The following is a 25,957-nucleotide window of genomic DNA, read 5'->3' as shown; positions in this document are numbered from 1 at the left end:
AAAGAGGCATCATGATGGGGAATCGCGTTCGGTAACGGGGCTTTATGTTGGGAAGTCGACTGAGATGTCGGAAGAGTCTGAAGTTAGTCAGTTGAAGCTGTGAATGTGTCCACAACCAAAAACATTTCAATGCAGAATTTGCATTAAATCTGATCCCATGGCTCACAGACGTCAGACTCTTCAGCTTCATCTCAGCATCCTGTTTGTCCCTGAAATCAAACCTGAGCCAGTAATTAACTTAACCACTTTTCGTTGACAGGAAGTGATTCCTAACCTCTCCCCCTCCCTCCGCTGTCTTCTTTAGACCTGCTGGAGGAGACGGAGAAGCTGATGAAAGAGAAGGTGGAGGTGCAGCGTCAGGCAGAGAAGGAGAACGCTGACCTCCTGAAGCAGGTGAAGCTGCTGGAGGCCGAGCTGGAGGAGCAGGTCAACAGGGTGATCGAGCTGGAGCACGCTCAGAGGACGGAGAGCGGAGACCTCCAACAGCAGGTCCAAGCTCTGGAGAAACAGCTGGAGAAGAACAGAAGGTTCCTTGATGTAAGTGACGTTGTCTAGCATGTTGTATAGATTGTATAATCATTTTGAGTCATTTTTTAGGCCAGAAAGCCAAAAATGATGTGTTTACAGCTCTTAAATACCAAAATTCAAGTTAAGATTATCAGTATACTTGTGATTTCAGATGGAGAAAGTAAAAGAATAAGTCATTAGAGACATATAAAATAAAACTTACAATAGAAGTTAAAAAAGAAAGTATAAAAGAGTGTAAATGTAAACTCTGTAGACTCATCTGAATGTTGTTTCATGAACTCTCACTGCTGAAAAATCAAACAGGTTTCGACTTAGTCAAACTGTATAACAGCTAATGTGATGATTTCATAATTTGTTGGCGCCGGTGTTTCTATGTCGTATTTGGCTCGTGTTCTAATGAGTTACGTTCCCATCGTCATAATTGGGCCACTTGGCCAAGAGGTGGCATGCAACCAGATCTACTAGATGTGGTTTGAGGGCAGATTCCCTCTACTCTGCTCTGTTGATGTGCTCATTTCATATTTATGCCTGATTAACATTTTTCAGCATTTAATTAAATCGTTTTGCAGATGGTTTGTATTTTGACAGTGAATCGCGCAACATGTCTGTTGATTGCTGATTGTGTTTCTGATTATTTACCAAGGCAGTAAAAACTCCATAACTGGATTAATGTGATCCGGTAAATATTATTTGAGATCATTTAATCTGACAATTTAATGGAAGAAAATAGTTGTTCTTGCATAAGTGGCTGGCAGCCTTGGTTGTAAACAAAGAGACTCACAGTGTCACAACAATCGAATTTAAGACGTCTTTTCCCTTAAGACAAGCCTGTCAAAAAAATTAAATCTGATTTGATATTTTTTATATTGCTTGTTTCATGTGTCTGTCTCTCATCGTCTTTTATCTTGGCCTCCAGGAACAAGCTGTGGACCGAGAACATGAGAGAGATTTCTTCCAGCAGGAGATCCAGAAACTGGAGCAACAGCTGAAGAACCCACAAAAGCTGCAAACTGGCTCAGAGCAAAGAAACCAAGAGGTAACAGGAGAAAACTCAGCCCTCTGCCAGAGGACCTGGTGTTCATTGAGATGCTTATTTTCTGAACATAACACTGCTGTGGTTACAAACGCTGAGCTGAGAGTCGCAGAGCAGAACAATAGAGCTTGATAAAGTTACTTGTGTTGCCTAGAAAATGACACCGAATTGTGCGAGCGTTACGCGGAAGAGAGAGATTTAATGTTTGTCCTTGTGACCCTATGAAAGTTTAATTTGCATGATCACCAAACACACACTACAGTGGGAGTCAGGTCTCCACAAGATTAAACCAATATTAATCACAGCTCTTGTGCAGCATCATGACTGGTTTGAGTTGCTCAGAGAAAGGTGTTGATTGTAGTGATGAACCTGCAGAGAATCATCACCCCCTGAGCTCTACAGCGTGTTTAAGTAATACAGCTCAGTTTTAACAGCCCACAACTTTACGGTTCTGATTCACTGTAACACTGTGCTCTCATCTGCTTTGCTTCTAGCTGCTGCTCCGAACAGCAAACTGAGAAAGTCTGCAACTAGCTGATGAATGTAGTGGAGCGTTTTAACAACTAATGAGCTAAATATTCCCATTTGTTAATTTAATTTATTTAATTTATTATGTTATCATAGATCCAGGTTTTCTTTACACCTTGTCCTACTGCCCCCAACTGCTGCTTTGATATTGATGTTACATGACACGTCTGAGAGAACATTAGCTTTATTGTTTATTGTTGTTAAAGCTTATCAGATCCTGATACGGTTGCTTGTCTTCCCTGTAGTTCTTGACATCAGCAGCTATTGAAAGTCAGTTTGATCCTCTCCTGAATTAATGACTGAATGTTGAATGTCACATCTGCCCAGTTTAATCTAATTGTACGCAGAAAATACTGTCTTTCATGGTAATGGTGAAAAGTCTTAACCTGCCTTTTAAAGTTCTCATATTCGGCACCAAATAGCGGTATCAGTCTAATTCATCATTTCAATGCGAATGTTGTGGGAACACTTCATATTACACGTACACACATATTAACAATTAACTAACTGATTTACTAGTTGTTTGATACTTATTAATCCACACAGGTTCTACTAGTGAGTACGTTATGAACACGACTGAAGGCTTGTAGTTTTATATTTGTACAAAAACGTACTTCCTTTCAATGAGCAGTAATCAGGAGGTTATTGAGGGAAACTCCTAGTTATTGGTGTAGTAGTTTGAGAATGTGGTCAGGCAGAATAAGACATTTAAAAGGGCTTGATATTGACTAATAAAGAGCCAATATGCTGCTATTAAGCAGCCAGTTAATGGTTTATATGTGTGCCCTGGTAGGATTTAGTTATCTACTCTCTGTGGTGTTTTTACAATCTGCATTCTCAAGGATTTCATCCACAACTTTCATTTTTCATCTAATCACAATCCAGCCTCCAGCTCACTCCCAGCAAGGAGAAATGTAATTGTGATCAACAGTGTTTTCTTCCTATGCAGCACATTTGGAAACGCTAATCGTGTCCTCGAACCAATCGATTGAATCTTTAAACAGCACAAAGTAATTTGCCTGTAGAGTATCGCACCCAGTTCTTGTTTATAATAAAGACACTGTACAGTTAAAATAACTTGTTTATTGGCCCTCAGTGCATTTCACTTGCCCAGACTGAAACCTTATTTGACAAGATAAGTCACTTATTCTGTCTGGGCAGATGAATTTAATGCTCAGTGGTATCACAATGTCCTTTTACTGTCTCTGTAACTGAAGTATCCTCACTTTGCCTCTGTTGCTTGTGTGGCTCTGTCTGACCAGAGCGGCATAGAGAGATCAGAGCCAGTTTGTTGAATAACATCATTTTTGATCGATCTGATGTAAGCTACATCCTTCCTGTTAAATCATTAATTCCCCTGCCATATTACTTTCACTTTGATGCAGTACTAATGAAAAACAAAAAGCTGGAGCATAATATTGATGACCTTGTGATATGGTAGCATAATAATCATTAAATATACTCTGTGTGCTTCTGCCTCCATCATCACTGCTCTGCCTGGTGGATAGATAAAACCTTTGCAACTGGGTTCCACACATGGCATTTAGGGGCGTTACGATTCGGCCCCGTGTTCACTACGTCATTGCGGGGGGATCTCATTCCAGTCGCTGACTCTTCCAGGTGCAAGCATGGACCCGTCTGGGACCGATTAGGGCCCTGTCTTGGAGAAACATGAAGTTTTAAGAGGCTTCATCTGTTACTGTAGATGGCTTCGTGTTTATATCATGTAGTTTGCACATCATTCTCCCACAGACTTACCCCCTAAAGATAACCTACTATTTTAATGATTTCCAGAGACTCCTGACACATTTCTATCACTAAGTGCTTTTTCTTCCCCCCTCTTGCCCTTCAACTGTCCATCCTCTGATCCTTTATGCCTCCGCCTTCTCTCTTCAGTGGCTATTACAGGTGGATGGAGTAACCTTTAAGGTATTGCTTCTAGCTACATGTAGAATCAAGTCTCCCCCAGAGAGCGTTTTAGTGCATTTTAGTAATCCCGCCCAACCCTGTAGCAATAAATGGCCTGTCAGTCTCTCTCATCCTATCTCCTGTTTGATCCCTCTCTGCTGTTTGTCTTTGTATGGAAGCGACTCGACTTCAAAACGTTGTCCCTCCACTCTGCTCCTTCCTCTTGTCTCCTCCTTTAATGTCCCAGTTGGAAATCAAACAGCAAAATCTCTAAACAAATTAAGAGGAAAAGTTTGTCATCTTTCAATATAATTATACCAAACCTACTTGTTGTTTACTTTGCAAAGTAAAAAGTATGCTCATAAAATGTAGTTATAGTAAAATTAACGTTATAGCATTGTTTATTTGCCACATTAGCAACATTTTGGAGGCAAACAAAGCATGTGTCTAGAACAAAGAGATTTAATAGAAAGAAAACATTAGAGAGAGGTTTCTAACTACTAATTTCTCTGTCATTTAAACTGAAGTTTTGACTTAACGTAACAGTTGACCAACAGATGGTTGTTGTTTTTTTTTAAAGGAACATTTTGTATTAACATAATAATGATAACTATCATGGCACTCAGTAGAGCGCATACCTCCGCCAAGGTGAAACAGCCACCTTATATTCAATCAAGCCTAATCCAATATCAGATGATACAGACTTAAATCCGCTAGATTTTGATTTTGCATCAAATTGAACTCACTTACAGACATCAGCCACCTAAATATGTCAGATTTTTTTCAGCAAGATCCATGCATTATTCTCTGAGAAATTAATGAAAATGTGGAAAATCTTGCAATGTTAAAGAAAGTGAGAAAAAAATGGGGTCTATTCTGGGACGTGACCCATCCCCTATACAAGTTATGAGGAAATCCGTTCAGTAGTTTTTGTGTAATCCTGCTGACAACCCACCCAACCAATGAATTTGAAGTAAGAACATGACCACGGTGGAGGAAATAAGTTAAACCAACTTCCTGACAACAAATACAAATAGACCATTCATTGATGAAGTGCTCATGGAGTGAGTCCATCCAGCTCTCTCGTCACATTAATATTTAATGAATGGCTGCTTGAGAGGGGGTGTATGTCATCTGCCTGACTACAGTGACATTTTGTTATGAATATAGACCCAGTTTTCGGTGAGATCAAAAGTCAGCCAGTCTTTCATGAGTCAACGTCATGTTCATGTTTGATCAAGCAGAAGGAGCATTTGACCATCAAGATATAAAACGTATTGCCAGTTCTGAGAGAATCCCAAACACACCTCCCTCCTGTGACCTCCTCTTCCTCCCCTTCATTGATCTGCTGATGTTTTCCCGTCTCACAGATGGATCAGTCACCTGCCAGCGGTGCTCCTGGTTAATGTACTGCTCTGTGGTTTGTGTCGCCCTGAATGAAATGTCTCTCTCCCCTCTGTCCCTGCACCTCTTCTCACTCTCGGCCCCCTCCTTTCTCAGGTGGATCAGCTGACCTCCCAGCTAGCTGTACATGTACCAGCTATGCTGTAGCGAGTGGTGACTGGTAGCGAATCTCATTAAACGACCACCCCCCCTTCTCTCTCTCTCTCTCTCTCTCTCTCTCTCTCTCTCTCTCTATCTCCCGCTCTTCTCTCTCTCACTCACTACCAGGTGGACCAGCTGACCTCCCAGCTGAAGGAGAAGGCGGATTGGTGCAGTGAGCTGCTGCTCAGCTCAGAGCAGCTACGTCGTGAGTTGGGAGAGCGCGACGAAGAGATTGACAAGCTGGAGAGCCGCATCCGCGAGCTGGAGCAGGCCCTGCTGGCCAGCGCTGAGTCCCTGGAGAAGGTTAGGAAGGGGAGGGGGAGGAGGGGTTTGAAGGATGACAGAGACGGCGAGGGAGAAAAAGCAGTTTAGAACAATAGCTGTGGAGCACGGCTGAGGGTGTGTGTGAGGGGGATGTAGATGAGGAGGAACTGGAGGAGGGTTGGGAGTCACGCACGGAGAGGGGGAACAATGTGTGTGTAGGTCTACTTCAGCAGCCACCAGCATTCTGCTGTTAGTGATAATACTGAGCTATGGCTAGCAACTGTCAAGATTGCCCCCCAGTGTTCGTGGAGGGCTGTGGTGAGCGAACAAAAAGAGCAGTGGAGGAAATGCTTACATCAGAGTTCCAGTTGCAGGCGATTAATCATGATTGATCCGGACAATGTTCTTTTGTAGCTTGCATGAAAAATCTGTTTGATCACAAGTGTTTGCTCCGTCACGCCTTTCATGTGCATGTTGTAAATATGTGTGTTGTGGTTGTGTGTTCGCAGGTCGAACAAAAGAAGCAGCATGCATCCGTCACAGAGGCACGACACTCCACTCTGGAGTCTCAATTACAAACAGAGAGAGAAGCTCTGGAGAGGAAAGAGAAAGAGGTACCGTGCTGCTCACGCTTTAACTGCGTGATTTTTCTTGTTTTTATGTGACAAAGATCCGCTGGGGATGAAATGTTGTCTGCTGTGGTTTGGAGTCAGTGTGCAGGTGCTGTATCAGTGTTTGTCAATGTGTCTCAGTCCTGCGAGGGAAAACAGTGACAACCCTGATTCCAAAAAAGTCAGAGTGCTGTGTAAAACGCAAATAAAAACCAAATGCAGTCATTTGTGACAAAACTAGTTTTTACCGAAGTTTTATGAAGTGTGCCTGGGTTGTAGTACTGTACTACCATTTGTGACATATTTTTGCTTAAAGTAAAACAGTGTCAGAGGTGTTAGATTTCCAGTCGTATCAGTGCGGTGCACATTCCACACAGTCTTTTGGCGTTTCCTCTGAAGTTCCTGTCGTGTTTTCTCGTCGCATCAGATCTGTAACCTGGAAGAGCAGCTGGAGCAGTTCAGAGAGGAGCTGGAGAACAAGAGCGAGGAGGTGCAGCAGCTCAACATGCAGCTGGAGATCCAGAAGAAGGAGATCACTAGTCAGCAAGAATACCTAGACACAAGGGACAGCATGCTCCAGGTAAACTGCCATGCCATCGCTTTTTGTGAAGACAGAAGCTGGTATCATTAGTTAAACTTTTTACACTTGTATTCCCGGTAACTGTATGATAAATCTTCGTTTTCTGCTTACAAACTGTTGTGCTAGAGAGAATAACAGAAATCGCTGGTTGCTGATGACTTTTTTATTGATATATGTGTGTCTTTGCCAGATAAGATTGTTCTTTAACTGCTAAGATAAAACAAAAGGCGTTGTCACAAAACCAGGAACTGCTCCCATCAGTTGCAAAGAGTTGTTTATGTATTACTCATATCACTATTATTTCCATATGACATTTATGTTTCTGCTAAAACACTGCCGCTGCTCTTTCTGTGAAGATATTTTCTCTTTGTTGCTAATTTTAGTTTGCACATTCTTAGGTTGTTTTTTTTGCTATCATTCTGCCACTGCCGGCACATTCCCTCTTGACTCAATCAGTGTACTTTCAGCAGTCCGCCACATGGCTGACTCTGAGTGGACTTCCGCATTACTTGTTTATTAATAGCCATCACATTATAATCTCTGACTCTTGAAGGTGATGGAGAAGAAGGACAGGGAAATAGCACTTCTTAATGAACAGATCACTAAGCTCCAACACATGGAAACAGCCTCTGATAACAAGGTAACGCAATATGCGTATACGAAATAGAACAAAACGTCTATTTCGAATACGCATTGCTCCGTGGTAGTGTATCACTGTGTGTGTTTTCTGGTTTCAATCACACTTTTACTTTCGTTGGCCCCATATTTTTGTTTTTGTTGGGTTGTTTTTGCTTATTTTACCTCGGTAAGTACTTTCACAGCACCATCGTCTTTTGTGAGGTGATCATTTGCTCATTTGAGGTGGCTCGTTAAACCTCTGAGTCTCTATATAAGTGTTTTTACAATCATCGAACATTTTAAACAGAAAAACATGTCTTGAGTCCAAAGAATCTTTCTAAGCACAGCAGGGACTCAGATGTTTATACGAATAGTAGGATAGTTTCTCAAATATGATAAGGTCCTGGTTTAATATTGTCTTTATGTTTCTTTATAGGAAATTGACAACAGGGATGAGCTGATTAAAGACCTGGAGTCCCAGGTGGAGTGTCTGCGGAGCGAGCAAGAGCGCCTGAAGAGGAATAACGAGGAGGAGCTTGACCAGCTGAATGCAGTCATAGACAAGCTTCAGCAGGAACTGAGCAACATCGAGCAGAAGCAGCCGACGGAGGAAGACGATGACACCAAGGATGAGCAGAGTCAAGAGGAATATGATGAAATGAAGCAGAGAATGGACCAGGCCACCAAAGAGCTCGACATACTCAAAACAGAGCACAGTAAGCTGCTGGAGACGTACCTGCGCTTGAAAGAGAGCGCAGAAGCTTTAGCTCAGTCAGAAAACGTGGAGGGCTCTGAGGCAGAACTCGAAGAAGCTCTCAGAGAGAAAACTGCAGGCCTCGTGGTCATGCAAGCCCAGGTACAAGCTTTAGAGCAGAGTGCAACATCCAGAGTGGAAGAGCTGGACCTCCGCATCCGGGAGCTTGAAGATGTGGTCGACGAAAAGAACTCTGAGTTAAGACGCTGCCGCCTTCTTCTTGAGCAAACGCAGAGCAATGCAGAGGGTCTCCAGCAGAAGGTCTCTGATCTGGAGAAAAACCTGACAGAGAAAGTTGCCGCGGTGCTCGTCAGCCAGGCAACACTGGAGGCCTTCCAGCAACAGCAGTCACAAGGATCCAAAGAAAACCAGCAGGAGCAACGAAGGCCTAATGAGCCACACGTGTACGACTTCGGCGACTTTGGTATTCCCCAAATGGACTTCAGTGGGATTGGTCAAGCGAGACAAGCTCCGACGGGGAAGGTGGTCCACCTGACCCAGAGGCTTCGGGAGCTGGAGGTGGGACTCAGCGGGATGCAGAAGGACCAGGAGCTTCAGAAGCAGCTGCTGTCTAGTTCTGAGGAGGAGGTGATGGAATACGAGAGGAGGCTGTCCGTGCTCATGGATCTGCTCAGTCAGATGAAGGCCAGGACACATCAGAAGACATCACCAGCTGTGGGGGTAAGAGACTGGCCAATACGTGAAGGAGTAGTCAAGAACAAAATTTGATATTTTTAATTTTGTTTGAATTTTATTATGAAATCTCTTTTTACTGTCTTTATGCCAAGCTAAGCTGACCAGCAGCTGGTTATAACTTCATGTTTACTGCACAGAAATGAAAATGTATTGATCTTCTCATTTTACAAAAAAAAACCTCTGCAGTTTCATTAGTGCTTTATTTAGCAGAATATATGATAATAATAATAATAATAATACATTTTATTTCATAGGCGCCTTTCTGTCACTCAAGGACACCTTACAGTAAACAAAGACAATTTAAGCCACAATTTAAGCCACAAAGTACACATGATTTGTGTATTTGTGTAATGATTTGATGCCTTGATAAAAGGTGAACAATTGCTTAATAAAAATGGTTAATAAAGCATTTAATCATTTGTTTACTGTGAAATAACTATTAAGTTGAACTCACTATAAATGTACAATGATTAATAATGATTATTAAAGTGTTACTCTGTCTTTTTCTTTGCCTATGTGTTCCCTCTGGTTCTACTGTTCTGAATTAGTTAGTTTTTTAATTTTCTCCGTTAACCATTGAAATCCCAGTGAAGTCCTGGTGACTGAGTCTCAGGCTGTCTAATGTTGCCCCTGGGCTGATAAAGCTCTAAAAGTTTGCTCCTATGTGACTTTTTTTTATCAGGTATCCTCTGCTGACCACCAGCCTGCTGTGTCGGACGTTCATCAGGAGTTGCAGGAGGTCAGAGACGAGGCCTCGGCCACCAAAGAGCAGCTGGACAGCTACAAGGAGAGCTGCAGCAGACTCCAGGAGGAGCTCCAAGTATGTGGCTGCCTCTGTGTTACTTACTTTCTTACCTAGAAGTATGTGTTGCACACTTCTAATGAAAGTATTTCTAATGTTTGGTGACACCGACACATGCTCTCCTTTCTAGGAAAAAACGGTTTCAATACAGAAACTACAGGACCAACTTCAAAATGTACGAACCAGAGTTTGATCCTGCACAATTTAAATTTTCTATACAATAAGTTTTTTCTTGTCTAAAATTTAAACTTGTCACTTTAGGCGTCATCTGGAGGCAGCGAGGAGACGAAGGTGTCCGAGCTTCAAGAGGAATTATTGGATGTCCGGAATGAAGCAGCTGCCACCAAAGAGGAGCTGAACAGCTGCAGGGAGAGCTTGGAGAAGCTAGAAGAGCTGCTGCAGGTACAGACATTTAAGTTCTTCATGTCCATATCCTGTCTTGTGTGCTTAGTTCGGTGAAATTCATCTGTAAAAACCTCAATTCTATTTATCCAACCCGTGCTGCTAGCTGCTAAATCCAAGTTATTTTAAAGTTAAAAGAAAGGTCATCTAACTCCTTTCCAGAAAGTAAAAAAAAAATCAAATTTACACATTTTTTACACATGCAATTGTGTTTTTGAAGGAGCGGGAGATGACCATTGCTCACCTTAAAGCGGAACTTTTTGAGGTAAGTTATTTTTGCTTACATTTAAATCTAATGTATTGTGTTATCAGTGTATTTGTATTTGGTTTTGCTTGGGCTAAAACTAACATATTATGAACAGCTTACATGAGGGTTTTATTTTGAAAAGAAAATGCCTGCAAAGCAAAGGCAACATGTAGTCTGATGTAGTGGAATGCATGCAGCGTTTCAACATATAGACATAGAAGACTTAGTTTCTACGGAGTCCAGCTCGCCACTTTGGCAGAATTTTTTAGGAAATGTCATTCTTTTATGATACAGATCTGTACATACAGTATTTGACCACCTGCTTATTCATCCTCAAGGTAAAAACAGAAGAAGAGAGAGCCAACATGGCAGATCTTCTCCAGGAGGTCAGGAGCGAAGCGGCTTCCACCAAAGAAGAACTCGACAGCTTCAGGCAGCATAATGAGAAACTTCAGGAGGACCTCCAAGTCCGTGAAGTCTCCATTTCTGAACTCAAAGGGGAGCTCCAGGAGGTGAGACAGAATGTGGACACCACCAAAGAAGAACTCAACAGCTACAGGCAGCACAATGAGAAGCTGCAGGAGGAGCTTTGTGTCCGTGAGCTCTCCATTTCTAAGCTCAAAGAGGAGCTCCAGGAGGTTCGAACAGCCTTGATGAAGACAGCTGATTCTAGTCCCCCCTCTCCGTCTCCCTCCCCGTCTCCCTCTCCGTCTCCTCAGCTTCTCTCCTCCACTTCCTCCTCCTCCACCCAGCCTAAAAGGAAAGGAGGGAAACAGCCACCTGGCAAGGGAAGCAGTGCCAAAGATAAAACGTCTCTCTCGAGGAAAAACTCTGCTCCTTCTAGCCAGTCCTCAAACAAATCTCACAGTGCTCGACTGAACAGCAGCTCCGAGCAGCAACACACGGCTGTGACGCACTCGTTCACGCAGACCGAACCCCTCCAAATGTCTGACCTCGCCCCAGACAGCAAGTCTCCTACGAAAGACGAGGTGGAGGAGGTGATCGGGGAGTTCCAGGATAAGATTGTACAGATGCAGGAGCTCCATGCAGCGGAGATCCTGGACATGGAGGCTCGGCATATTTCTGAGAGCGAGAGCCTTCGCAGGGACACGCAGGCTCTGGAGGACGAGTGTAAGGCTCTCAAGGCTGTCATTGACAAGCTGCGCTCTACAGAGGTGAGGCCAGGGTACAATAACTGTATCCCAGATCCAGCCGACATACTAACACATTCTTAGTGTTCTGTTTTAGCGGTTAGTATATGAAAAATGTCCAATTCTGCTTTGAGAATACTTCATTTTGTCTCCACATACAAGAAACGTGAATCAGCTTGTCCTACAGATTTGGAACATGCTGAATGTTTGTTCTGCATTACTTTAAGGTTGAGAGTAGAAGGAAGATGTTTTATTGTAAATGCCACGACTGTAGTTACTTCCTACGTTTGTGATTCATCCAGTGAGTCAGTTTTGTTTTGAGCTACGTTACAAAACATTACTCTCATTCTTCTGCTGTGAGTTATATTTAATCTTGGGAGTGTCATATTTACAAAAACAAGATGACAAAAGAACAAGGATGTTCGGTGAACAACGAGGAGAGTATAAGATTCACACATTTGTGACGCTAAAACCAGGAGATACCAATTTGCTGTAATTAATTCTATCAAACGACTAATCAATTGATTGTTTTAGCTCCCAGCATATTAATGAAATGAACAGTAGCTCTGCGTTTTAAAGAGTTTTCCTACTGATTGAGACAGTAAATCACGTTTAATCTTTCCTAGGCGCCTTCATCACGACAAGACCGCCCAACATCGCAGTTCAGAGATGGCTACACAAGTGGTAAGATACGGCACAAGTGTGTTTCTGCCATTGCTTTACACAACAGAGCTCAGGTTTTGGGTTTTTGCCCTATACATAATAACTCTTTACAAAGCTGTAACTAGTTTTTGGTGCCCGCTTGTGTGCCAAATGGTAATAATTGCTACAGTGACCGAGACCCACATGCATACAGGCACGTCAGTTATGTATCAAGACAAAGTTGATAAATCGCAGGCCTATCCTTGCGGTACCTCTCAATACATTTGTATTTGTCCTCTTGTTGCAGACAGCAGCTCAGACTACAGCCAGCGGACTGGATTTGACCTCCCTAGCTTGCAGCAGGAGTTCAGGACGACTCCCGAGGGCGCCAGGAGAGAGACTGATGATCCACTGCCTGACCGTATCAAGGTACAGCCTCCACTTATTATAAAGTATTTGTAGTGAAGAAAAGCTGAAATGAACAATAACACAGTATTTTCCTTGTCTTAAGGGCTGTATTTAAACATGTTGAAACACAATATTTTTAAGTTGCCGGCTGTTTTAGCTGAGTGAGGTGACCGTAACTTCTCTGTTTGCATGCTCAGACGTTGCTGCGTGAGGTGCACCAGGAGGGCATGCAGGTGCTCTCTCTGTCTGAGCTCCCTATCTCTGAAGGCGAGCCAAGCAGCCAGTTCAACATCCCAGGATGGGTGAAGGAAAGAGACGCCCTGCTGGCAACTGTGGAGTCTCTCAAAGGCCTCATCACCCAGATGCAGACACACCGAGAAACACAGGTAGAAGGAAGAGAAGACTCCACAAAACACTTTTGTCCAATGGAGAAGTCTTTACCTGTAAGTGTGCTTGGGTCCTAATCTGTGTCTATGATTTGCTGCAGACGGACTGGCGTGCGGAGCTGCTGGATGCGGTGCGGCAGGTGTTCATGAGAGAGCGTAGTGTGCTGAAGAGCGCCCTCTACAGCCATTTGGATCTGCTGGACACCAGTGATGCCGTCATCCACCTCAATCAGCTGGAGCGCAGACTGTCTGAACAGGTCAGAAATAAGAAATTATATTTTACATGTACAGTTGTCAATTTATATGGTTTATTCTGAAAATATGATCATTATTCATTATTAGTGTTACAATCCCGCACAGGCACAAACAGAGCGTACAGCATTTGTTAAGAAGTATGTCAAACCAGTCAGTTTCCTCTTCTATTAATGTTGAAAGTAGGAAAGTAAAGATTTTTTTATCCAGCACTTTCCAAAACAAGAGTTGCTGTTTCACAATAAAAGTACGAAATGCCATACAATCAGTATAGTTACAAACACAAAAACAACTAAAAAGAAAAAGTAGGCTTTAGGTAAAATACTCCAAAGTCTCCCTTCACTTGAAGTTGTGCTTTTTGTTCTTCTGTAGCTTATATATTTTCACTGCAGCCATTTGTACCACACATACATGAGCAGGTGAAAAGTGTGACCTACGTTATTATTGTATGTTTTTAAGTCCTGTTACTAACCCTTTTCAGTAATTGATGACAGCATAATTTCAATGTCTGGCTTTTACAAAAAAAGTGACAACAACTGTACTTTACTGGATAGAAACAACCTTCTGTTGTCTTTCCGCTCCTGTCATGTCAGTAACCAGATGTTGTGTTTGCGATCCTGATGCAGGACGCTCAGCACAGAGAGGCGATGGGTTCGCTCTGCACTGCAGACAGGACCAGTCTCATCTCTGAGATTCATCAGCTTCGAGGTCAACTGGAGCAAATTCAACAAGGTGAACTATTTAAAAAAAAAAAAAAAAAAAAAATCCCTTGAAACTTGCTCTCTCTCTGCTGGTGATGCTCTCAGATATTTCATATTTTCCCACTAGTGTAATGTGTTCATTATTATTATTAATATTATTATGCTGTCTCTTAGGTTTCCAGCCTGCTGTTTTATCGGGTGCTGAATGTAGCTCGAAGGAGCAGAGAGAAGGAGGAGGATCTGATGGAGCAGCAGAGGCTGACAGACTGCTGGTGGAGGAGCTGAAGGTTGAACTGTCCCAGACTAAACTGGAGCTGGAGACGACGCTCAAGGCTCAACACAAACACCTCAAAGAGCTGGACACACTCAGGTTAGACATGTCTCCAGCACAACCAGATACATTTGAGTGATGACTAGATTTAAAATGAAATGATAATTTATAACTATAGCAGGTATTTCAGAGAAAGTCTTAAATGCTTTACCTGATGTTATGAATACTGTGGGCTTTTCTAGGTTGCACAGAAACCCTTTTTCCCCTTCGTTTACAGTTATAACTATTCAGTAGAAACAAAATAGGAGGAGATGAAAAGAAGGTCTGAATTGATTAACTAAGGGACACAAAGCAAAATCATGCAGGCAGCGTTCGTACAAGTGCTGGAAATCCTTCAAAACCTTTTAATGTGGTGTTTGAAGGTTTGAAAAGTGCTTGGATTTTGAATAAAATGCTTGAAACTGTAACTGCACTGTACTGTAAAATACTATAACTAAACTTAATTTAGGCTGTTGACAGCACAACAACAAACTGATTTAATGTGAGGTCAAATTATAATTTTGAGTATATCTAGATAAATATGTAATTTAGCCACAGCTTTAAGGTGCTAGCGAAGCATGTGATTGCGTCTTTAAAATGCTTAAAAGGTACTTTTAGGAAGCCTGAACATTTTCTCTCTCAACAGGGTGGAGGTATCGCAGAAGGCTGCTGTGGTGGACACACTGAACGACCAGTTGACGGAGGAGAGAAAGAGAAGCAGAGACCTTCAGTGGGCCGTGGAGAAGGAGAAGTGTCGAACGGGTAGAAACGAGGAGAGTAAACGAGAAGAACTGGAGGTAAAGCCTTCAGACGGGGGACTCTTGTCACTTTTGCCATCTCAACTGTCCCCTTCTTACATTATACTGTTTAAGTCATTCTGAAAACAAGTGCATTCCCATCTTCCTCCAAGGACCTGCACCTCAGTCTGGAGGAACATAAGAGCCGTGTGGCCCAGCTGACCCTGACCCTGGACCAGGAGCGCCAGGCCTCCTCGAAGCTTTCCCAGCATGTCGAGCAGGAACACCTGAGCCTCCAGAGAAGCCTCCAGGAACTCCAGGTCCAGCTGGAGACGGAGCGAGCAAAGGCCCTGGAGATGAGCACTGCGCTAGGGAGGGAGAGGGAGCTGCGGACGGCTGTCTCCTCAGACGGTGGTCCCTCCAATGAGGTCCAGGATGATGGGAGGAGTCAAGAGGAGGAAGGGAGTCTGCTGGAGAGACTGCAGAGGGAGCTGGATGACAAACACGCACAGGTATGTGCTTTTGTTCTAGGCTGCAACAGAGTGACCCTCAAGGAAACACCGTCAGTCAGTAACAGTCTGTATTTGGCTTAATTTTCCTTTTTAGGTGGTGCATCTCCTCAGTCAGGTGGAGGCCCAGAAGCTCGAGGTGGTACGAAAAGAGGAGGAGCTGACTTTAGGGAGTCAGAGGTCTAGACGGGACCAGGAGGCGCTGCTGGAAGCCCGGGCCCAGCTGGAGGGGCTGGAAGCACGAATGTCTGAGGCCCAGGAGGAGCTGGAGCGAGAGATGGAGCGGAGGAAGAGTTTAGAGGAAGAGAAGGAGGGACTAGAGGAGAGGTTGAACCAGTTTAGAGAGCAGAGAGGAGGGAGGGAGGAGAGCGGACCTCTGCAGGCTGACAGCGACAGTGTGAGTATCAACTACCGTCACGTATGCTTAAGAAACCAGGCTTTTATTTTGACAGCATAGTATTAAAGCTGTGTTTTTATATCAACAGCAGGCTGTCTGGCAGAACGAGTCCACTGACCGCACCAAAGACTGGGTGTTCCAGCAGAAGAGCTCCAGCACGTCTCCCCACCTGGAGGTCTCTCCAACGGGCCGCACAGGTGGACCGCACCATGGTCCTTGGCGCACAGTCGACAAGATCCTCGGCAAACTCCACCTTGTTTCCTCGAAAGTCCGCAGTATGGCGAGCAAGACGACTGGCAGGTAATCACAACAGTTACAATCAATCTTGTATGTCCACACATGACTGCAGAGTGCATAAATGTATCCTGATATGCAGGATTTTACTGACTGTTTGTCATTTGTACGTGTTGTGTACAGGCTGACAGCAGAGGTCGACAACGAAGAGTTATCCTGGGTACAGTCCAATGTTGATGAGGTCATCGCTATGCTGCAGCAGTCGCCAGGTCTACCCTCTGTCCCTGAGGTCAGAAACTGTCAGGTTTAACTTCTTTGAATATTACTAGATCTTGGATAACAGGAGCAAAATACGGAGGATCAGATTAACTGAGAACCTTGCTGATGAGCTCAAATCATCTGTTTGTATATTTTCTTCCAAATGTCTGTAATCTGTTGAGCTCACACATGGTCTTGACTGCTGTTGACTGTGTGTTTCCCGCAGAGTGTTTCTCTGCTGGCAGGAGGCTCCTCCAGCTCCTCCAACACCCTGACGGAGCGGCTGTTGAGGCAGAACGCCGAGCTGACTGGTTTTGTCAGCCGTCTGACCGAGGAGAAGAACGATCTGAGGAACCACACGCTGCGCCTGGAGGACGAGCTCCGACGCTACCGGCAGGCTGGACAGGGGTCGGGCGACAGTGTGAGTACATGCGGGGTCGGTCAGTCTTGCTGTGTTACAGAGGTGTGGCAGCAAAACTATAAGATAAACATACTAAACATGCTCTTGACTAAATTCTTTTGTTTTATATCCTCGTGCAGTTCAGCAGGAGAGGAGTGTCGAAGGCGGATTCGTCAGGTATGCTGCTTTCCCAGGAGAGGGAGGCCTGGACAAGAGAGAAGATCCGCCTGGAGAAAGCTTTACATCTGGCCCAGGCTCAGGTGGCCCGACTCAGGGGGGAGATCAGGAGCGACACCCTGCGGGAGATAACTGGACCTGAGGCTGACAATGCTGCACTGAAGGTCAGCTAAAAACAGCAAATAAGTCACTTCAATTCACTTCAACAACAACTACTGTTCAGAAAAGCTCATCATTTTACCCTTCTGCCTCCAGAGGATATATGGGAAATACTTGAGGTCAGAAAGCTTCCGTAAAGCTCTGATCTACCAGAAGAAGTATCTACTGTTACTGCTGGGCGGCTTCCAGGAGTGTGAGGAGGCCACGCTGATGCTCCTCTCCAGAATGGGCGGCCGGCCATCGCCATCCAGCCTGGAGTCCCTCAGCCAGCGCCGACGGGGGCTTATGCGCTTCCGCTCCGCCGTCCGAGTCTCTATCGCCCTCTCCAGGTAAACGATGCTTACTTCCTGCCAATGTCAGGTCAACAGAGAATACAACTTTTACTTGACAAAACTAAAACACACACATCCTCTGTTCAGAATGCGCTTCTTGGTCAAAAGATGGCACAAGGCGACGGGGATGAGCTCCACAACCTCCCCCAGCGTCCACAAGAACGGAGCAGGACAGACTTTAGGTAACAAAAACAATATATTGTCGGGGATTTTTTTGGCCTCTACATTTAGAAGTTTTGCTAAATAAATCTTTATTCATCTTTCACAGGCACAGAAGCGAGAGACTCACCTTATCTTCACCCAGGCAGCGTGGAGATGTACAGAGAAAGAGGAGGTGGAGGTGTAGGAGGAGGAGGAGTCTCCAGCAGCAGGGGGCGGAGTGGACGTGAATCGCCCAGATCGGCTGTCTCCTCCACACAACACAGGTGCAACATAAAATAGGGCTGCGACTACTAATCATTCTAGTTATTATGAAAAAATAGTGATCGGTTTCTGTTTTTGAACCCAGTTCTTAAAATGAAAGGAAATCGATTGTGTCAGTCGTGTGACTGACAGCTGGATGCCTGTTGTGTCCGTGTTGTGCAGGTTTCACATGGCTGGAGACCACGGAGCTCTCACCTGCTCCCACCTGCAGAACTATGACCCCGACCGAGCGCTCACTGACTACATCTCCAGACTGGAGGCCCTGCAGAGGAGGCTTGGGAGTGTGACATCAGGTAACGTGCTGTGTACCCGATGTAGAGTTACGATATACGCGCCGTCAGACTAGATTTTTTGGGGCATTTTCCTTTAACCTCCAATACCGACACAAATTATGTAATTACCCTGCAATTTGAAAAATGATGCTTGTAAAAAAAAAAAAAAAACTTACTCAGTATGTCGTTTGGTTCCTAATCAGTATCCCATTTCTTTTCCAGTCGTGTTTATATCATACAATGTTGTGAAAACATTTTTAAATTGACGCAATGATTGCATTTTCTCCACAGGTGCTTCTTCATACGCTCAATTGCACTTTGGCTTGAGAAGATAGATGCCGTCGAGGAAACTTTGGCTTGAAGAAACTGAGTTGCCTTTTCTCGTGCTGAGCGCTCTGCTGTTTTCTATCAGTCTGGTGTGGACTGTATCTTTCCATGTGGACCAAAACACATTTTTTTTTATCCGTGTACGACATGTTGTATTCAGGCTTTTTGTCGCCGGCACTTGAAAAACAGCTATGTTTGTAATTTGATCTGCCTCTTTGTCGTGGATGATCTACAATCATGTATATTTGTCTAATGCTAATTTAAGACCTTGTGATTAATTTATATGTTTGTGTTGTATGGGTGGAACGTTGTGTAAAGGATGTTTGGGTTTATTGTTAAGGAGGCTGCTACTGGATATTCTACACTACACTGTGTTTTGTTTAGGCCAGACAGACTACAGAGGACATTTGTAGAGAACGTATTTTTGTAAAGGTAGGAGCTTTGAATTTTCTGGGTATTTTGTCAAAAACTGAAATAAAGAGGACTACATTATTTGAAAGAACTGTGGGTGTTTGTTGTGCGTGTTTTCCACTGAGTACAAAAGAAAAATGAGGCGACGTTCAAGCTAGCCTTCAGCTGACCACAGAGGAAGTAGAGAATAACTAAAATGGACATATCAGTATTTTTACTCAGATTTTTTTTTATCACAAATTATATCTGCATCAGAATATTGAACAACGATATCGCACATTGCATCGTTTACAGGCAAGTGGGCAAATATGGGTTAACAGTGTGTGGAAGCTGACTCTTGACAGCTACTTCGATGAAAAAAGGATTTACAAATTAAAATGTTCAACTTCCATCTATAACATCTATGACGACCAAAAATCACAAAAGGACAAACCAAAATATGCTCTGATGCAAAGTTCCTTATCAGAACAGATCATCTTTTAAAAGCACCTCATCTCAAATTACTCCTGCTTATCTCGTCATATGTGCAACGATACCATGGCCCTCTTCTTTCACAGGTTTTACGTTTATTTAGTTTTCGGTATCCCATCTGATACAGTGTGAATGGGATGACTGCGACGGTGTGGAAATATCCCACAAGAGATGATTTACAGTTCTTAGTAGCTTACAGTTACTTCTTCAATGTCTTTAATGCTATAAAGACTGCAATTTCACAGAGAAAGTGAAAGGAGGCCTGGCCAAAAATGAGAGCGACGCAGACCTACAATGGAACACAAACCGAGAAAACCAAAATAATCACGTAAAACATTTGCACACAGACAACATGGACCCACCAAAGGTTTAAACTGTCCAGTGGTCGAATATTATCACGTTTAAGTTCAGTCTGTAGACTGTTCCATTCAGTGGGGGCCGGAATCCTGAAAGCTTTCTTCACCAGTTCAGTTCAACTAAACATCATGAGAACAAAGAATGATTTCCATATTTCAAGTTGAAAAAGTATGAATGTACAAAAGGCCCGTCTCACGATGCCGGAATAATTAATTTCAGTGGTTTACTGCAGAGAAACCCCTCAAACCAAAACCTGGAATCTGGACTCGCAGCACATTCACATATGAGAGATGGACAAAAAAAGAGTTCTGTGTAGTTGTCAAGTCTTGTACCAACATTTGTGCTGACTTTCAGAGTTGTTTTACTGATGCAAGGGGGTGTTCACATTTTCAGTCAGCAACTCATTTTTCTGATTATCACAACACCACAGTAACGCACTCTCAGGCCCTCTGCTTTGTTTTCCAGTAAGAAATAATGATCTAGCGTCCCAGGGAATGATTAAATCAAGGAAGGAAGCACTAAATAATGTTTTGCGGTCATCAAGGCACGGCATTCCTATCCTGAAGAATTCACACTGTGAATATTAGCATCTATGTTTCAGCCAGAGTCATACAGTCTATGTAATTATCTCTGCAAACACAAGTTAAAAAAAAAAAAAATCATGTAGTAATGTGGACATTCAGAAAGTAAGGGCTGAAAGAAGCACAAACAGTCACAGATTGGACATCAAGGCGGAGCAAAGTGCTTTCTATTAAAATTTCCTCAATTCAAGTCCCGGGAAGCTTCACGTCAGAAACTCAGGTTGTCTGACCGCTCCCTCCAGTGTTTTCATTCCGTCTATCACTGTTTCCTCTTCTTGTATCTGATGACGGGGTTGTGGGGTGTGTGAATCATTGTGGTGTAGTTGATCGTGGGGAAATATCCGTCCACCAGGTCAAAGTCGTACATGCGCAGCAAAGTGGACCAGATGGTTTTGATCTGGACGTAGGCGAAGTTCTCTCCGATGCAGCGATGGCGGCCTGTGGAGCAGAAGGAAAAGGAACATTTTTAATGTATTTTTACGTTTGTTACACACATTTTTTTTTACTTTTCTAGCGTGCTCAGTTTAAAGAGATTCTTGTGGATTTCGACAAAAAAACTGTTAGTGCATTGACTGCAGTGACTGTATTGCACAGAAATGACCGAAAATTCAAGAACAGCCATGGCATTGAATTAAAATAAGTAATTTTAAGTATTCATTTTTTTTTTAGGTCTCTCACCGGCTCCAAAAGGCACATAGGCGAACTTCTCCCCTGCGGCGGGGTTGTCGTTGAGGTAGCGATCAGGATTAAACTCCATCCTCTCATCCCAGGTGTCGTACAGGCGGTGGTTGACAGTCGGGGAGACGCAGACCTGGTGGCCCACAGGGATGGTGTAACCTGCTGCGGTCTGAGAGGATACGGGAGAAAGAAAACTGTTATTAAACATGTCTGATACTAATAAAAAAAAACATCAAAACTTGTAGGATGTGACTGGATATGATCAACTGATCAGGTGGTCCTACCTGTGGAGAGCGAGCCATCCTCATCATGGTCATGATGGGCGGGCGGAGGCGCAGGGTCTCCTTCAAACAGCGATCCAACAGGCTGAGATCTTTCAACTGAGGACAAACACGGGACAATGTGAGAACTAACAGACTACACAAAGAACAAACTGGAGGAGCTATTACTTCCAACAGCAGTAGAAAAAATTTGCAGCATATAACGTTTACATATAATTTATGTATTTCATGGTATATTACACTATATTTATCGCTTATATAATACATTTTTATGTTGTACTTTATTGCTACATTTCAGTTAATACTATAGCCTACATAGCCTACATCCTATCCTAGCTGAGCAAGGGGCAAAGTGCTACTAGCTTTAAAAAAGTTTGCAGATGTAGCAGCTGAATCTGGCCGTGGAAGTGCAATTTTTTTTCCCTAGTTGAAATTGCAGCTAAACAGATCTGTGTTTCTATATGTGGTATTTATTATGGATTTACAGTAGCTCAAGGCCAACGCTCACCACAGATTTTAAAAGACCTGCATCGCACCCAGCCTTACCTGGTCGAAGTCGAGTGGAGGCAGGGCTTCTCCGCACACAGCTTTCTGCTCGGCGTAGCAGCGATCCTGCAGAGATCTGTCTTTGGCCATGAAGAAGCCCATCCAGGCGCTGGTGGTGGAGGAAGTGTGCTGACCCGCCAGGAGGAGGCCAATCAGCATCCCCGCGATCTCGTCATCGTTCAGGGGTCGTCCGTTTCTTAAGGCCAAACAAAGCCAATGCAGAACCGTTAAGATCATATTTTCAATGTTTTCAAACAGCTGCCTGGACTGCTGGGTAATAATCTCTAATTTCAGTAAGCAGAAGCTGCGATGAGCACCACCAGCTCTGAAAATATAAACTGTCTTTAAATGTCTAATTACATATCAACGCACTACATGCACAGAGGTCCTCAGATCAGTATTTAGTCCGATTTGCTGTCATGATGTGAGGTATACAGACTTCCACTGTTTTCTCACGAGAATTTTTGGATTTAGTGGGTTTCCAGTTCTTTTAAGGATCACAATCTCTCCTAAAACATGACCAGATATATTCTGTATCTTACAAAAGATCTATATAATGAACATAACAAGGCGAAATTGTGAACCAGCAGCATGAGGTTAGGGTTGGGATTATTTCCTGGATGATGTTCTTGATCACAGAAGCCTTCTTACTTGTAGGTGGCATCGACGAGGGTCTGCAGGATGTCGTCCACTTTCTCTCCGGACTGTCTGCGCTTCTGAATCACTTTGAAGAAGATGTTCTTGATCTCTCTGTGAGCTCTGTCCCTTTTCCTAACAAAACAGGATACATATGTGTTGTTGTTTTTATTACTACCACTACTAGAGCAGCACATCGTGGGTCCTGAGGTCCCCCAGCAGTCCTACCTGAAGCTGGGCAGCGGCAGCCAGCCGGGCAGAAGCCAGGCGGCGTGACTGAATCCTCCGTCCAGGTCGGCGTAGAGCTGGGCTACTCGCTCATTCAGCATGCTGCGGATCTCCTTCCCATGGAGGCAGCTGCTGGCTGTCAGGATGATCAGCTCAGACAAAGCCTCAAACAAGTCTGAAAGAGGCAAAAAATGAAGTTGTGGCATTTAGATCTTTGGGTGTGTGTTAAAGAGATCAAAACAAACTGGAAAAACAGAATATTCATGTTTGAATCAAGTGATTTGTGAAGGATCTTACTTTTCTCCCCACTGTCGCCCCATCTCTGAAAGTACTCTATGGTCTCTGCCTCTATGACTCTCACGTGTTCCCTAAAACGAGCAATGTTCAGTCCCGTCTTCAGCATCTTCTTCTGCTCCAGAAAGATCTGCAACATATTAAAAAGGAAGCCTGTATCACAACTGGCTTCATATAACTAAAATTAGTCTTTTTCCCCTCATATTTAAATGTTACAGTGGACTCACATGATTCGGGACATCATAGGCGACTCCTTTGCCAAACACTGGAGTGGTCAGCCTGGAGTAGACGTCCTCTGCGTTCAGGTCGTCATTCTTGCTGTTGAACATCAGCGTGGCCGCCTCGCTGCCCAGCAGGTAGGTGAATGTACTCCCAACCATGGTGAAGCTGAACACAGGGCCGTACTGTGGGCGGAAGGGCAGAGGTGCAGGAGTTAACACAGCACACAGGGGTCAGGATGGAAGAAATCTGATCTATCTTCTCTCCTATCTCGTGAATTACTGGGTTACATCAGCTTTTCAGGTCCTTTCAAATCTGGAATGTTTAGCAGGAGTGGTTTTAAAAATCCTGAACACGGAAAATAGGTCATGTCAAGTGTGAGAGGGGTCAAATAACACAGAGAAATATTTTTTTTATAACAGAAATTAATTGAAGGGATCCCTGTGTTTGCATGAATACATAATTCCTTTAATTACAAATTAACCTGTCTAGTATTTTATCGAAGTTGATTAATCCATGTGGTCTATATGCAGGGTTCGTACACATTTTTCAAGGTCAAATTCAAGCACTTTTCAAGCACTTTTAAGGGTCATTTTTAAGATTTTCCAGCACCTTATTGCTGGGGTGAAATACGTATCTAAAGGAATATATACTTGTGATTTTTTTTCTTCACTTTTTATCAGTTATGTACATTGTATCATGCTGTAAACATCTAAAATCACATTTTATAATAGCAAAAAACTTCAGAAATTAATTATCCAGTCTGATCCCAATTTTGTGAAAGACACAGAGTTATAATGTCAAGCACTTTCAAGCACTTAAACTAAAATCCAAGCACTTTTCAGACCTTGAAAACACAAAATTGAAATTCAAGCACTTTCAAGGATTTCAAGCACCCGTACGAACCCTGTATATGGTGTTTAAAAATATAGAATTTCCAAAATAAAGTTTTTTTTTCCATTTACAAATTGCATGTTTTTTCTCAAACCAAAAGTCCAAAACGTATTTCGTTAAATATAGTTGAAAACTTAGAAATTCCGCCAGCATTCACACTGTCAAAGCTAGAGTGATGATTTCTTTTGTTAAAGGGTTAATTAAAATTCGACCTTAAGTGTCCGTGCACTGCAATACTTACTTTTTCATAAGCATTTTCAAGAAAATCAATGGGACTCTTCCCAAATGCAATAGCATGGCCCAGGAAAGGGATGCTGGAGGGAATGAACGGTGGGTATTTCTGCAGAAAGAAGCACGATGACAGTGAGTGATGTATACAGACTGATCATGTATTTCGACAATTACCAACAGCCAAGCTAAGCTAACTTACCTTGTCGCTGTCGGGGGACTGTTTGAGCAGCACTTTTGAAACGTATCCGATAATGAGAGTGACGAGAGAGGCAGCCAGAACCACGGAGGTCAGGTTGTCGTGCACTTTCCCGACCGTTTCGCCGAACAGTTTACTGCTCATTTCATAAAGATGAAGCGACATGTTTACCTCCCTTCGCTGATTCTGTCCTCTAAAAAAACAATTCAATGATGATTTCAATAAACAAAGGACGATAATTCACAGTTTAACCGGCTGCAGTCCATCTGATGCCCGGCTCACAGGACAGTTGGTAATATCACCCCAACAGCTCTACCTGTCAATACCGTTCATGGGTTGGTCCTGCCCCCGCCTGACCAACAGAGCGTTTCTATTGGCTGTTGACCTCGTGTCTGTCAAGTAACTGCCGCTGTGATTGGCTGCCGGTACCTGAACCGATGTCTGGCTATATGATGTCACTCCGGCAGGACGATCATGGTCTGCGCCATCGATTGAAAGGATCTTTGATGGACGTTTGTTATCAGCATCGTTTCATTTGGCTTTGAACCTCATACTTTCACTTAAAAAAAACGTTAGTTAGAAAGTTGCACATATCTTCAATGTCATAAAGAGCTCCCGAAATAAACCAAAACACTGGTAATTTACTGGAGAAAGCTAGCTAGCAGTTACTTTAGCAGGGTGCAGTTAACAGTGTATTTCAAGCTAATCAGTGGAGCTGCTTTAAACTCTGGATGTTACAAGTTTGCACTGTAGCAAATTTGACATCCTCTCCTCAACAAAAGCACAAGTAATGCTTCAAATCTGAGTATGTCGTAAGTCTAAAAAATAACATATACAAGTAAAAAATGTATCTATTGTAATATATTATGCTAATGACTAAAAGCTGATGTATGGACTACATTGAGAAAATATATCAACTTTCTTTTCTAAAACTAAAACATAATCATTATGTGCCATGTTGAATAACGTTACTGTTCAAAACAAAGGCACAGTATTGTTTTATGGCACTAAGGTTGTGTGTTTCTATATTAGCTTGTTTAATAGGCAAATGTTACCACCTTTCCTGACTTAAAAGTGTTTTTCTATTTTCCTAAAATGTATTTTTTTATCCTTTCAGCCATGCAGAGGATTTCAAGTGACTTCTTCACAATCTCATCTCAAATTATTCCTCATCTCATTTCCCTTGGTTTAAAAAGTGCAAAATTGAAGAATCAGTCACCTGTAGCCACCATCAAGGATGTTACACTTCAAACTGGATAGTTTTGGAGGCTGAGCACCATTTATTCCTACGAAAGCTGCTTCGTGGCACATGAAGCAGCAGGCGGCTAACTTAAATAGATTAA

The 25,957-nt window shown here is 43.2% G+C and overlaps 2 protein-coding genes across 6 annotated transcripts in view; one reads left to right on the top strand and one right to left on the bottom strand.

The window, feature by feature from the left end:
* akap9 (A kinase (PRKA) anchor protein 9) overlaps nt 1–19,093 on the top strand; it is a 66,340-nt gene extending 47,247 nt beyond the window's left edge. For 3 of the 5 annotated variants that reach the window (XM_030411498.1, XM_030411497.1, XM_030411495.1), the window contains 30 exons: nt 305–537; nt 1,445–1,564; nt 5,669–5,845; nt 6,316–6,420; nt 6,845–6,997; nt 7,551–7,637; nt 8,052–9,050; nt 9,748–9,885; nt 9,998–10,042; nt 10,129–10,269; nt 10,490–10,534; nt 10,855–11,691; nt 12,294–12,351; nt 12,617–12,738; nt 12,915–13,103; nt 13,205–13,360; nt 13,982–14,087; nt 14,231–14,426; nt 15,013–15,163; nt 15,277–15,615; nt 15,710–16,009; nt 16,098–16,309; nt 16,427–16,532; nt 16,728–16,922; nt 17,042–17,242; nt 17,334–17,566; nt 17,657–17,751; nt 17,838–17,994; nt 18,155–18,285; nt 18,556–19,093. In XM_030411498.1, the coding sequence (XP_030267358.1) occupies nt 305–537; nt 1,445–1,564; nt 5,669–5,845; nt 6,316–6,420; nt 6,845–6,997; nt 7,551–7,637; nt 8,052–9,050; nt 9,748–9,885; nt 9,998–10,042; nt 10,129–10,269; nt 10,490–10,534; nt 10,855–11,691; nt 12,294–12,351; nt 12,617–12,738; nt 12,915–13,103; nt 13,205–13,360; nt 13,982–14,087; nt 14,231–14,426; nt 15,013–15,163; nt 15,277–15,615; nt 15,710–16,009; nt 16,098–16,309; nt 16,427–16,532; nt 16,728–16,922; nt 17,042–17,242; nt 17,334–17,566; nt 17,657–17,751; nt 17,838–17,994; nt 18,155–18,285; nt 18,556–18,599 (6,071 nt within the window). In that variant the 3' untranslated portion in view covers nt 18,600–19,093. The remainder of the gene's footprint in view (nt 1–304; nt 538–1,444; nt 1,565–5,668; nt 5,846–6,315; nt 6,421–6,844; nt 6,998–7,550; nt 7,638–8,051; nt 9,051–9,747; nt 9,886–9,997; nt 10,043–10,128; nt 10,270–10,489; nt 10,535–10,854; nt 11,692–12,293; nt 12,352–12,616; nt 12,739–12,914; nt 13,104–13,204; nt 13,361–13,981; nt 14,088–14,230; nt 14,427–15,012; nt 15,164–15,276; nt 15,616–15,709; nt 16,010–16,097; nt 16,310–16,426; nt 16,533–16,727; nt 16,923–17,041; nt 17,243–17,333; nt 17,567–17,656; nt 17,752–17,837; nt 17,995–18,154; nt 18,286–18,555) is intronic. The other 2 variants (XM_030411496.1, XM_030411500.1) reach the window with 2 other exon arrangements.
* A 118-nt stretch (nt 19,094–19,211) lies between these two features.
* Nucleotides 19,212–24,953, bottom strand: cyp51 (cytochrome P450, family 51). The gene is made up of 10 exons (XM_030411542.1): nt 24,618–24,953; nt 24,429–24,527; nt 23,302–23,478; nt 23,078–23,204; nt 22,781–22,955; nt 22,568–22,687; nt 21,917–22,112; nt 21,374–21,469; nt 21,090–21,258; nt 19,212–20,849 (listed from the first exon to the last, which is right to left on the bottom strand). Exons 1-10 carry the CDS (start codon nt 24,777–24,779, stop codon nt 20,671–20,673), a joined length of 1,500 nt encoding a protein of 499 aa, XP_030267402.1. The 5' UTR covers nt 24,780–24,953; the 3' UTR covers nt 19,212–20,670.
* Nucleotides 24,954–25,957: the final 1,004 nt, after the last annotated feature.

The sequence above is a fragment of the Sparus aurata genome, chromosome 3 (assembly GCF_900880675.1).
Source record: "Sparus aurata chromosome 3, fSpaAur1.1, whole genome shotgun sequence".
NCBI lineage: Eukaryota > Metazoa > Chordata > Actinopteri > Spariformes > Sparidae > Sparus > Sparus aurata.
Note: the sequence above shows the minus strand (reverse complement) of the source record. Positions and strands in the feature narration are given on the sequence as shown.

What these genes read in the sequence shown, in the direction of transcription:
- cyp51 (XM_030411542.1), bottom strand. Translation starts at nt 24,779, where the DNA reads ATGTCGCTTCATCTTTATGAAATGAGCAGTAAACTGTTCGGCGAAACG. An exon ending in CCTATGATGTCCCGAATCAT is followed by an intron (nt 23,205 to 23,301) that starts GTGAGTCCACTG and finishes AATATGTTGCAG; the next exon opens with ATCTTTCTGGAGCAGAAGAA. An exon ending in CTCGTCGATGCCACCTACAA is followed by an intron (nt 22,113 to 22,567) that starts GTAAGAAGGCTT and finishes TTTGGCCTTAAG; the next exon opens with AAACGGACGACCCCTGAACG.